Genomic DNA, 13,345 nt, shown 5'->3' with positions numbered 1-13,345 from the left:
TACATTTGAGAGTCCACGAAAGTCTGAGGCATTCAAATCCAGACATTTGAGAGTCCACGAAAGTCTGAGGCATTCAAATCCAGACATTTGAGATTCTATGAAAGTCCGAGGCATTCGATTGTAGACAAAATATGTCCCAGACTTTGGTGGACTTCATAGTTTGATGAATTTGTGAAGGATTTGGGACAAATTTGGAAGCCAAAATGTCTTTCAAAAAACAAGAGACATTTGAAGTCCATCATGTGATCAAAAAACAATAATAATATTAAAATAATAAATGTCTACCAAATGTCCATCAATGTCCACAAATATTCACAGATGTTTACGAAAGTCGAAAAATATATTTTTGAAATGTTAGTATAAATATATTATTTCATGTGATTAAACAATAATAATAATATTAAAATAATAAATGTCTATCAAATGTCCATCAATGTCCACAAATATTCACAGATGTCTACGAGTCGAAAAATATATTTTTGAAATGTTAGTATAAACATATTATTTCATGTGATTAAACAATAATAATAATATTAAAATAGTAAATGTCTACCAAATGTCCATCAATGTCCACAATATTTACAGATGTCTACGAAAGTCGAAAAATATATTTTTGAAATGTTAGTATAAATATATTATTTCATGTAATTAAAAAATAATAATATTATTAAAATAATAAATATCTACCAAATGTCCATCAATGTCCACAAATATTCACAGATTTTTACGAAAGTCGAAAAATATATTTTTGAAATGTTAGTATTAATATATTATTTCATGTGATTAAATAATAATAATAATAATATTAAAATAATAAATGTCTACCAAATGTCCATCAATGTCCACAAATATTCACAGATGTCTACAAAAGTCGAAAAATATATTTTTGATTAGCACAAATATAATATGCATTACACATTTTGTCAATGGACTCAAGATCTTAAAATGTCCCAGGACATTTTGTCTATGGATCAAATGTCTATAAAGACATTTTGTCTACAAACTCTCAATGTCTTGAAAATGTCTATGAACACGTGTTGTCTATAATAACTCATCCGAAATGTCTTGAAATGTCTACGGGACATTTTGTCTATGAAAGTATGTGAAAGTCCCGCTCCACTACCCCCCCCCCCCCCCTTTGATTATCAATGGCGGACCCAGAAAATTTATTTTGTAGAGGTCACAATTACATTAAACAACAAAAAAGAATACTATCATCAATGACAAATCGTGGAGCTTCGTTACGAATCTCAATCAAAGTTAGTTATAAATGTGAATTGCTAAAAGGGTATTATGTGTCGTTCAAACCGTGGCCTTTATATGTTAAGCAACACTCTGAACTAATAAGTACAAATTGTAGTTAACTCGAATTTACAAAAGAGTATGAGCTAATGAAATTTTGATCGGAAATCAGGAGTTAAAAAGGAAATTTGAGGTGCCAAGTAGATAGCGACAAAAAGAGAAGGGTAAAAACATACGATGAATTTTGAAGCCCCCTTTTAAGTGTTAATGGCGCCTCCCTTTTAGAAGAATTTTGTGAAGGAAGGAGGTGCTTTTAATACTAAATAGAAGTGCCTTTAAACTTCCTAAAATGAATTGGTCAAAAATAATCTTAGAAAGACAGGGTGGTGGGATTTGAGCCCATGTCATACACAACCTGAAACCATTGAGCTAATTATTGATTTATGATTAAGTTTAGTAATTACATATATCATAACCGAAAAAGTCCCACAAAATTTTGGACCGATGTAGATGTTTTTTTTTCCTGAGAGGTAGTATGTGTCTGAGTCTTGAATCCAAGACCTAGAGAGCGGAAAACAACTCGGTAACCACTTCAACCATATATTATTAATATGTTTTATTTTATTTTGAAAAATCTGTAATTCTACATATTACATACGACTGAAAATGTTCAGAGACAGAGGCAAAAGATTTATACTGAGTAGTCCATAAAATTTAAAATCTTGCAGAAAAATCTCTTGGTGGTTGGGTAAACATAATATATTTTGAGCCAGTTTTGAAAAGGACAAATAATAGATTGACGTAAAGAAAATCAAATAGAAATATAATATAAATATAGAAAAAAAATTAAATGTTGGAGGCGAAAAGGGAAAGAAAAATGGAAATGAAGGAAAGGCTACAAACACAAAGGGAAAAAAATAAAAGAAAGGATGATGTGTGAAAAAGAGAAACTATGAAAGGAACAAAAATTTATGGACAAATATGTTGTGTAAAAAGGCATTTTCCATTGACCTCAAGACAATGGAACCAAATTCAAAATGTAAATGTCTTGAAGGGGCATGTTTAGTGGAAGGTGAAAATAGGGGGTGTAGGTGTGAAAATTTATATACTTGAGGTCTTGAGGCTAACAATGAATTCATGATAAGTTTATTAGCAATAATCTATAATTAGTAAGGTCAAATACATAATGTTATAACCTAAAGCATGCAATCTTAGACAAGAAACAAGGTGATTGTTTTTGAAGTTTTTACTGTATTGGTATAATCTTATCTCCGTCTCTAATAATTAGTCTTAATTTACTATTGTTATTATATCACGGGTGAATTGTAGAATCTTTAAACATTTAATGTTTCCTATTACCAAACATGTCCCCGAGAATCCATGACAAAACCATTGCTTTCGTCAAGAACTGGGAAATTATTAATTTTGAGGTTGCTTATTTGTAAGATAAATGTCATTGGCTTTGTATCAAAGAGTATATTCGACTTTGAAGTCTCAAATAAGTAGAACTTTAACTCTTAATGTTACGAGCAGATAAGTATTATATTTTGTAGATTCAGAGAACCTGTACTAAATTTTATATTTGTTTTTTTGTATGAAAGAATCTTTGGATGTAAACGTCCCTAATAATTTCATTGTGTTATAAATAATCTAAAAGATCATCTTTTATGAATTACCCAAATTAGGAATCAACTATTCTCCCGTTATCATAACTCAAAATTATGAACAATCTTCATAAATTCATAATAAAGGAATCATAATAATACTCATGATCTTTATTATCAAAAAAAAATCCCATCTTATCCAACAAACTACAAAAAAAGTAAAACCACCCAACAAACTTGAAGCAATAAAGAATTTACTATGCCCCTCCCCATTCTCCAAAGTTGTTCGACCATTAATCTATGATGCATTAATATTTAGATATGTAAAATCTTATAGATCAACGGTGAGATTATCTTTGGAGTAAACAAGGGAGTCAAACAAGTAGTCACCCTAGGTTTTATAAAAATAAAACCGATTCTAACGGTAAGGAATCCAGGTGGGACCGTTAACCCGTTTCGTTAGTTCAGTTTCATTGAACTTGTCCAATGCTCTATTAATGCCTATAAATATGAGCCTCACTCTCTGTTTTCTACAGTGAGAAATTCTGAATCTTTTTAGAGAGAGAAAGTCTGAATTCTAGAGAGAGAGAGAGATTGAAAATGAGCCCTAGTGCAAATTCATCAGATGATCAACAAAAACATATCAACAAGAAGCAAATTCCTAATGACTCTGTTATTAACCTAAATCAGTAAGTGAAACTCTGTTTTGAAATTTTCTAGATTTGGGTTTTATTTCTTTCAATTTTGATTTGAATTCAATTTGATTATGAACTAATTGAAATGGGTATTTTGAATTTCAGTGGAGATCCAACTATGTATGTTGATTATTGGGAAAAAATGGGAGATAAATGCACAATTGTTATACCTGGAAATGAAAATATGAGTTATTTCTCTGATTTTAGAGAATTATGTTGGTTTTTAGAAAGAGAATTTGAAGATGAGATTAGAAGACTACATGATGTGGTTGGGAATGTTGTAACTGAAGATCGATATATTATCGTCGGAACTGGTTCAACTCAGCTTTTTCAGGCGGCTCTTTATGCTCTATCTTTGCCGGAATCTTCATACCCCATGAATGTGGTTTCTGCTGTACCTTACTATTCGGTACGTCACCGCCTTTTCTTAACCCTACTTTTATTCGAATCTGCTTCCTTGACCTCCTACTTGACCGTCTGAATAATAGGACAAGAGAGATAGATTTGAGGGCCATACGATCATTTCACACATCTTTTATTTGTCTTTTTATCATACGGTAAGGTCGGGCCGCCTAAGTAGACGATCAATCCATCTTGAATGAATTTGATTTGATGTATACAATAGAATAGGTCGTTGTCAGACGATCCATTCAATTTAATCATATGGGGAATCTCAACCAAACCAAGCTGAATAGTTTGTTTTGTGGTCAAGACTCAACCAATCCAAATCGATTTTAATCAGATACAATTTAATCGTTTACAAGTTATGATGTTATTTTTATGAAGATAATCTTTATAAAAATGTAATATTTGAAACTCATCGTTTGCGAAGTAGGTAATATAACCGAACTGAATTAGACCCCAGAAGGTCGACAGCTGACCCATACTCATGAGATGATATAATGTTTTATTAGCTTTACTATTTTTATAAAGCCTACAAAAATATAGTATTTCAACAAAAAAAAATAACCAAACTGAATTAGACTCCAAAAGGTCGGCAACTGACCCATACTCATGAGATGATATAATGTTTTATTAACTTACTATTTTTATAAGGCCTACAAAAAGATAATTCATGAATTGGTATAGAAATATGTTCAATGAATATCAATTCATATTTCATCATGGTCATTGGAAATATTAATTTTCTTTCTATAATTATAGTAGTGTAAGTTCTTTGAACCTTCATATATATTCTTGGAAACTCATTAATATATTGGTGGATATAAAGGTCCATGTTTCACAACAAACTCTTCAATACATTCATTTATAAATTCGTAAATAGATAAAATGAGGGGAAAAAATAGAAAATTTGTATAAGTTTGATTCAAATTTACGATTTTTTGCTTGTGCTTATTACCTTTTATAAATTAGGAAAAATATAAAAAAAATTATTTTATATATTTGTATGAAGTTTATGCCTTTTATAAATTCTACAAATATTTAGTGATACATGCTTCCATTTTAATAGAGAAATATTTAGAGTTTGACTCGAAATCTAATCAATATAGAGTATCCTTCATACCACAAATTTTCATTAATGGTCTTTTAAAATATTTAAATAATTTGGAATTAAAAATACAAATTGTGTTATTAATGTAATGAGCGGGACTCTGAGTAAACCTGGGAGGACAATAGCCCTCTCCCTAAGTTTGTTAGTTTTCAACTGCAACAAATAGAGACACACCAAAAAGAATTGAAACCCTAAATTCTTCATGTGCTCAACATGTGCAGCTTTTAATTTTTCAATAATAAAAAGTAGTACTTGTTAGGGTTCAATCTCAATCATCAAGTGGTTTTGCAGGTTACTTGTTTGTATCATCATGTCCCTTCATTACCATGTCTCCTGCTCCCATTGCATGTTCTTTATATGTCTAAACATGTTTCCCTTACCATCTTTCTCTCTCTTATTTTGACCTAAAAACTCTCATATATATATTTTACTATGTTGCATGCAGTCCTATCCAGCAGTTACAGATTTTCTGAAATCAGGACTCTACAAATGGGCAGGAGATGCTAATACTTATGACAAAAATGAACCTTATATTGAGCTTGTTTGCTCCCCAAACAACCCAGATGGGTTTACCAAAGAACCTGTCACCAAGAATCAAAATGGACAAGGAAAATTGATTTATGATTTTGCTTATTACTGGCCTCAGTACACTCCCATTAAAGCTCCAGTTGATCATGATCTTATGCTCTTCACTGTCTCTAAATGTACTGGTCATGCTGGTACCCGACTCGGGTAATTCTTTAATCTTTCTCTGTGTCTATCTTCCTTGGATTAAATAGTCCCACATTGTTTGAGAGATCATCCAGAGTCTGGGTTGTAGGTAAGAGCTCAAACTTAGCAAGTGTCAAGATCTCTTATGGGTTGGCTTAGTGGAGTCTTCGTCCAAAACAAAACTTAACACCCTTTGAGCTTGGGTTTAAGTGTCTAAACCGGAGATAATATTGATAATTGCTAAGACTAGGGTCATTACCCCTCTGTACGTACGACTCTCTCACATGAGAGGGCTGCGGACGAAACCGCTTTCAACCCTCTCATATGAGAGACGGTATGTACAGAGGGATGCTCCGTTTGTACACTTACATATATGGGTGGGTTTTTGGTATTCACATATGAATAACGCAAACGGGAATGCTAGCTTCAACAAAAGTTTTTGACGAATTTTATGCCGGGATAAAAATAATATAATTGCTAAAAGAATTCTTAACTTTTCTTTTGAAGGTGGGCAGTTGTGAAGGATGAAGAAGTAGCTAGAAAAATGACAAAGTTCATAGAACTTAATACAATTGGAGTATCAAAAGACTCCCAACTTCGAGCTGCAAAGATCCTTAGAGCTGTAACAGATAGTTGCCTGTATCCAAAATCCGCCGAGCCAGTCGGAAACTTCTTCGAGTACGGTCAACGTATCATGGTGGATCGTTGGGCGAGGTTGAGATCAATGGTGAAACTAACAGGAGCTTTCACCTTACCAGAGTACCCAAAGGAACATTGTAACTATTTTGGGAAGTTGACTTCACAATATCCAGCTTTTGCTTGGTTAAAATGTAATGTTGAAGATGTTGAAGATTGTGAGAGTCTTTTCAAGAATCAAAAGATATTAGTAAGAGGTGGGAAGAGCTTTGGAGTAGAGAGTAAGTATGTTAGGGTTAGTATGTTGGATACAGAAGAGAAGTTTAGAATGTTATTAGAGAGGTTATTTAAGATATCATCATCTAAGAATTAAAATGGTGGATTCAACAAGGGGAATGCATGATGCTTATTATACACATCACGTATGAAGTAAAATAAATTATTATTTTTTTAGTTAGATTAGTATTTTTTTTTTTTTGAGAAACAGTAAGATTCGAACACTAATCTTTTAGTGAAAGTAGATTAAATGTTTCTGCTATTATATATTCTTCACAATGTTCGTGTAATGGACATAAATAAAAGGTTGGTTTTGCTTTGACACCCACTTGTTTCTTTTCTTCTCTATTCTCGAATGCTGACAGGATGATACAGAGGACGGGATTAGCTCGTGTCACTTGGTCCTAGTCTAGTGACCCAGATTGACCATAGTGAAGGACGTTGATGAGCTCGTGTCGTACTGAAACAAGGTGAGGGATCTTCTACCAATAATGGGGGGGGGGGGGGGGGGGGGGGATAGAGAGAATGATTTATAAGGGGCTAGGCCAGGCCCATTGAAAGCCCTAATCGCCTATGGAAGAAAGAATGAGGGTCTGCCTATAGGCGCACCCCTCCTTTTGTACTATGGGTCATTCTCACTCTTAATTAGCAACCTCTTGGGGCAATCCGCAGACACTCAGACTGAGCATAATTGGTGATGGACTTGAACATCACGGACTTGGGCCAATCCAAGTGCTCTCGGACTTAGCAGTCCGACGGAGATTGCTAAGAGAAGAGTGCGGCCCAAGAACAAAAAGACTTGAGTATTTACATGTGTTTACTTTTCTAATCAATTTATACGTGGTTCATTCAAACGTGTCACAAACACAAATAAGATTTAACAACAAACATTCTGGAATCAAAATTAAAGTCAGATTGAGATCTCAAAACAAATTAAAATCTAAAAAAAACACCACCACCACCAAATCTATGAACTTAGGTTAAATTAATTTGAATGAAGAATCAAATCATTTACTTGGTCAAGGGAGCCTGTATCTTCCAACTGGTCAGAATAAAAACTTTAATTAGGGCATGTGAACAAGGATTCCTTAACTTGTAAAGCTCTCAAAAATTTAGTTTCTATTTCCTCCTTACCCTCTCACGATTTGAAGAGACTCATGCATGCAAATCTCCCCCCGCCGCTCAAAATATAAACTTTAGCCCTTCAACAGATCTCTCTCCCTCTCTCTTTAAATTTCTTAATTTTTTTTGTTCTCTCTCCCTGTTCTCATAAAAGACATTCTTATTTGCTAATAATCTCTCAGTATTTCATTTTCAAGCTTTCAGCTAGGAGTACTCAACAAAAAAAAGAAAGCTTTCGGCTAGGAATCCTTGCCAATAAGTATTGATACCAAATGAACTTTTATTTAGAATATCACGACTATCCCACGTATCTCGTTCTTCCTGTAGAGTGTTGCACGGGTTGTCCTCCAGTCCGACATCGCATTGGAAAATACATACGTAACATTTTTTCTGCCTTTACTGTCATCAAATTGAAACTCAAGATCATATTTACTTTCATATAAAAACCGACCAACATAAACTCATTAAAAGAATGGATTACTTCTTGGAATGATACTCAAAAAATGATAACCTTAATAATGATACTTACTATGCGACTATTTTATGGTTTATTTGGAAGGTGCGTTGTGACCGCTTTTTCCAACAACATATAATCTCTCCCAAACAGGTTAGTAATCAAATTTTGGCTTTTCCTAATTTCAAGAACATCAAGCCTGAACTAATAATATGGTCACTCCTTATTAACCCTTATGTCAAGATTAATACAAACACCCCGTCTTATGAATATTAATGAGCAAGTTGCATCGTACATAATCATTCATTGCAGCTAAGACTTCTACACTCATAGCCAAAAAACATAAGAAAGTGAAGTATTAGCCATTTCAATTGGTATTAGATGAAATGGCTATCAGATAGACAACTAATAACAATCACAAATTCATTCACATAGAAAGTGACAACCTAGACTTTATCAAGCATCTTCAAAACTCAAATATACCGACTCAATGACAATCCAAGTTTCACGCCTCGGAGATAAAGGAGATTTCTTCCACAATTCCAAGACATCAAATTTTCTCACATCCCCTGCAAAGGAAACATGCCTGCAACCAGTTTATCTAAATGGGTTAGACCTCATTATAGTAATAACTTGGAAAGCAGTCCCACCTTTTCATCGTTCATTTGTATTGCAACGACTTTTATTCATTAATATTAGTAGTCCTTGCAAAGGAAAAACTAGATTGTGCATCTATTCCAAAAAATTAATAAGTCACATGTTCGATTTCGATGGAAGTGTTTTTTACTTGCTTTAGTAGGGTGTCACTAAAGTAAATTTATGAATATATAAAAGAACCTTACGCTACATTATAAGATGAACTTAAGTATCTTTGTAGGCCCCTTTTAAGGCCTAAGATATCTTTAGTGATGACAGTTATAGACTTTGAGCCTCACATATGATAGCCTTAAAGGTCTTCATATTACCTTTAGGGTCTACAATGTCTTCATATCTATATAGATTAGTTTTTTTTTTATCTAAATTTGTGACCAACTAACTATTTTGGCCCCCATTATAGACTTTTGATTTGGTCCCCAATTATTATTTATCCACCTCATTTCTCTATCTCTCCTCCGCGTGACTCTCTTACTCCTCCATCTCACCTTCTCCTTCTCCAATCCAGGTCGTCGCCAGGCTCATTGCCAACAACCTTGAAGTAATATATTATTTTTCTTAATTTGCTAGCCTTTCTCTTTCTATTTCTTCTTTCACCACCACCAGAAGCCGCACTTTCACCACCACCACCAACATCAACACCTTCACCGCCACCACCTTATCTCTCACAGTGTCGGTCTTGTGGTTCAAGCAGGCAAAGTCTCGCTTCGACCTCTAGGGTCAAATGGCCTCGTACTAAGACTACAAAGAAAGAAGTAAGGGGGTCTTTATCTTTATACAAAATTTACCAAAAGACCAAAGTAGTCTACTTTAGCTCAGTTGGTAGAAAGAATGTTACAGAGTCTAAACAACCCAAGTTCAATCTCTATAAGCATTTTTTTTCTTCTTCAATAGTGTCCTTTTTAAAAAAAAATTAATTTGGTACACTTCTACCAACGCCATGATTACTAAACCTCCACTACCACCGACACATTTACTACACGTCTACCACTTACCTCTACTACCACCACCATTACTAAACTTCAACACTAAAACCACCACCATTAGATTGTACTTTTTTAATGACTGTAGTAGATACTTCTACCACTACCACAATATGTTACTAAACCTTTACCACCGTACCTCCACTGCAGCACCATTACTACACCTCAACACCACAACCACCCAACACTATCACCATAACCACGAAAAAAAAGAAGGCTGAACTTTTTTGGGTTCTTTTCTCTCCAGAATCATTTCCTAATACTTTTTTCTGTTAAAAAAAAAAACAGAACAAGCTACTAACTCAAACCGAGTACTGAACTCGTTAAACCACTTGATCGGGGGATCGATTAAGGAAATACGAAGGCTCTTCCCAAATCCGAACTGTTTTCTTAATAACTTAATCAAATCGTTCGATTTAGACTGCAAGTTATGAACAAAAGTGTCATGTTTAAACCTCACATTATGTACAAGAAAAATTTAGAAGGTTCTAATATACAAAAAAAAACTCTTGTGAAACACGTGTACGGCACATTTATAAAAATCTCTTTGGGCCGCCCAGAATTCTCTCACCCTCTCATAACCTATCTCTGCGAGATTTGAAGTTATCATCATCGGTATCGGAATTGCACGAAATTGGAGTTGTTGATGTAAATCGACATTCTAATAAAAGATAATAGCTCCAAACAGTAAAATTCAAATCCTAGTTTATTTACTCGATAAACAACATATATGTTACAATTTAACCAAAGTGAGTTTCTTCGCTATTTCAAATGACGGAAATTTGTGGAACAAGTAAAACAAACGGTTGGACATTCTTACATAGGGTATTCAAATTTATAATTTGCGCAGTTATGAACCCGACATATTAATGAAAGGAAGAGAGTTGAAAGTGTAAGATGAGAAATGAAGTACGTACTATTGTAAATACAAAATGTCGGGCAAGTGTGCCTTTGTGGAGCCCAAATGTTCATTTCGAATTCAAGTAATTTCATAATTGACAACAACCCGACAAAAAGAAAAACGCCATAAAAGTTTTTCGATGCAAAATGAAACTAAAAAAAACACATCACATGTTTTTTTACATTTTTTTTTTTTTAAAAATGACATGTTTTTTTACATTTGATAAGTTGTTCCTTAATTTGTTTTTCTCTTTGGTTATTCTAATACTAATTAATAGGCAATTTTGATATGACCTATTTCAACAACAAAAAAATTGATATGACCCATTTTGATTTTTTTTTTTTTTCTCAAATGGCTAGCTTTTTCTTGACATTCTGATCAAGAACAAGTATCTACCATACTTCATCATCTAGATGATAATCATATTAGGAGCAATTGAGCAACTATATAAATTTTATCACTATACTGTTAAATATAGATTACATTAAACTATTGCAAGCGGCTAAAGGCGCCTTCCGAAAAGGCTATTCGCGCCTCATTGTTCTTCGGCCCCCGTATAGATATGCAAAAGGCGCCCGAACGCCCATCCTGCTTTCTGCCCTAATCTCTTCTTCTCTTTCTTATTTCCTAATCTCCATGTCTTCTGATTTTGGAGAGGGTTGAAGCACGTAGAAGATGAATACACCACTATTAAAGCGATATTTTTCTTCACCTTATACTTTTTCAAACAATCTTCAACATCTTTAGACCAAGCTAGGAATTTTTTTCCGTGAATCCTGATCTAGCGTAATCTTGACCTACTTTCCCCATTGAAAATATAACGAATAAAACAACAATAATTCGTGAAGTTAACGACGCAAAATATCGAAATTCATGTAAAAACAGTCTGGAAGGCCTATAGATGTCCGATATCAAACAGGATTGCCCAGAGTCAAATCCCTTTCCGGAGACGAGAAGAGCAATTTCGAAGGGCATCTTTAGCCGCTCTTTAAATCATTGCATAATCAGTATTAAAAAGAATTATATTTATACATCATAGAGATGTAATAAGTTTTTAGCTGTCATAAAATATTTCTAATCCTATAGGTCAAGTAAATTGTACCTCACGAACAGAAGGGATTGATTTGATTGAAACATGGTAACACTATTTATGTGGTCCTATAAAGCTATTCATCTCTCTGTCTCTGAGATACACAAACATATAGAATAAGGATTGATTTGATTGAAAGTGAAAGAAAAACTATTTTGGGGACTGAGAAATCCACCAAAACCTTTACCATTCTGAAAGAGAACCATACTGATCTCATTAAGAGTATTGGGGAATGGGGACCATATATATAATATATTGTACTATTCCTGTTACTTCTCACAAATTTATTTATTTAAAACTTCTCTACTACCATTCACATATTGCCACAAATATGTAAAAAGAACTATCATCATCTGTCTTCGTTATATACGTGGTTTCTCTTAAACAACAAGTTTACACGAGTACAATGGACAAAGTCGAGGACTCCTGTTACTAACTTACTATGGTCGACAATGCATCCTATTGCTGATTATTTTTCAGGTTGACTCCTATTAACGCTATTGGTAATGCTTCCTGTTGTGTATGGCGATGCATAAACTCTATCGGTGACGGTATTCTTATGTCGTCGACAATGTTATGTCACTGCATTTGTAGTGCACATGCTCGTAGTTACCATAAAATTGTTCTAAAGACATTGATGCACTCTAAATCCCATAAAATACCCTAAAATCCATTATTTATACCCTAATAACATAGAAAAGGAAAGATGTATTTTACCTCCATCGAGTTCTAATACCATGACTTCTGAAATTTTGGTATCGATGTACAACCAACTGAAGAAACAGTTGTTTGTCATGTAGATTTATTTGAGTCTTCAAAGTTTTAAACAAAGGGTTTTTTCCGTGAGGGGGTTCGTGCGAAATTGCTTACATGTCCAAGCCAGTTTTTCTCATGTGTGACGTTTTTATGTACACATGGATGAAATTATGTAAAAGAGTATTGGGGTGGTAGGGGCTCTAATTTATTCCTCTCTTTCTCAAACTTCTCACTTCTCCCTTCCATAATTCAAAAGCTCTATTTAGAGCACTTGTTTCATTATTTGTCCCTTAACTAGCATAAGCTATTTTAATAGTTCATCAAATAAAAAAGCTATTTTAGTAGAAAATTATCCACATGGGAATAAACCCTAAACTTTCCAAATCTTGACCAATGACCAGCCACGTACTCTGGCCGAGATTCGACCAGAATAGTGATTGGGTAGAGTATCATTGTTGTTCTCGATATTGCCTTCACTTTTGACTCAGTGTGTCAAGCCCAACGGGTTTTGTTCCCGACAAAGGTTTTGCAAGCTAGGTCATCCAAAAAGTCTAACACTTACTAAATTTGAGCCTGCCTATTTAGCCCAAATAGAAATCTTTATCCCAAACAATATTGAGTTTAGCCGGGGAACAACAGAAAGGTCTAGGAGAAACAACTATGAGAAGAAATGTGCCTCTAATTAGGGTGGAGAAAGAAAAAAGAAAT

At 33.9% G+C, this 13,345-nt stretch overlaps 1 protein-coding gene across 1 annotated transcript; it reads left to right on the top strand.

Moving 5' to 3' along the window:
- The first annotated feature begins 3,371 nt into the window (after positions 1-3,371).
- Positions 3,372-6,997, top strand: LOC147542734 (tryptophan aminotransferase-related protein 1). Its single transcript, XM_086638495.1, has 4 exons — positions 3,372-3,535; positions 3,647-3,950; positions 5,500-5,786; positions 6,273-6,997. The coding sequence occupies exons 1-4, from the start codon at positions 3,447-3,449 to the stop codon at positions 6,772-6,774; spliced, it is 1,182 nt and encodes a 393-aa protein (XP_086494621.1). The 5' UTR covers positions 3,372-3,446; the 3' UTR covers positions 6,775-6,997.
- Positions 6,998-13,345: the final 6,348 nt, after the last annotated feature.

Source organism: Eschscholzia californica, unplaced genomic scaffold (assembly GCF_041429995.1).
Source record: "Eschscholzia californica isolate CP2 unplaced genomic scaffold, dmEscCali1.0.p SCAF_4, whole genome shotgun sequence".
Taxonomy (NCBI): Eukaryota; Viridiplantae; Streptophyta; class Magnoliopsida; order Ranunculales; family Papaveraceae; genus Eschscholzia; species Eschscholzia californica.
This window is presented reverse-complemented; position numbering and strand designations above follow the sequence as displayed.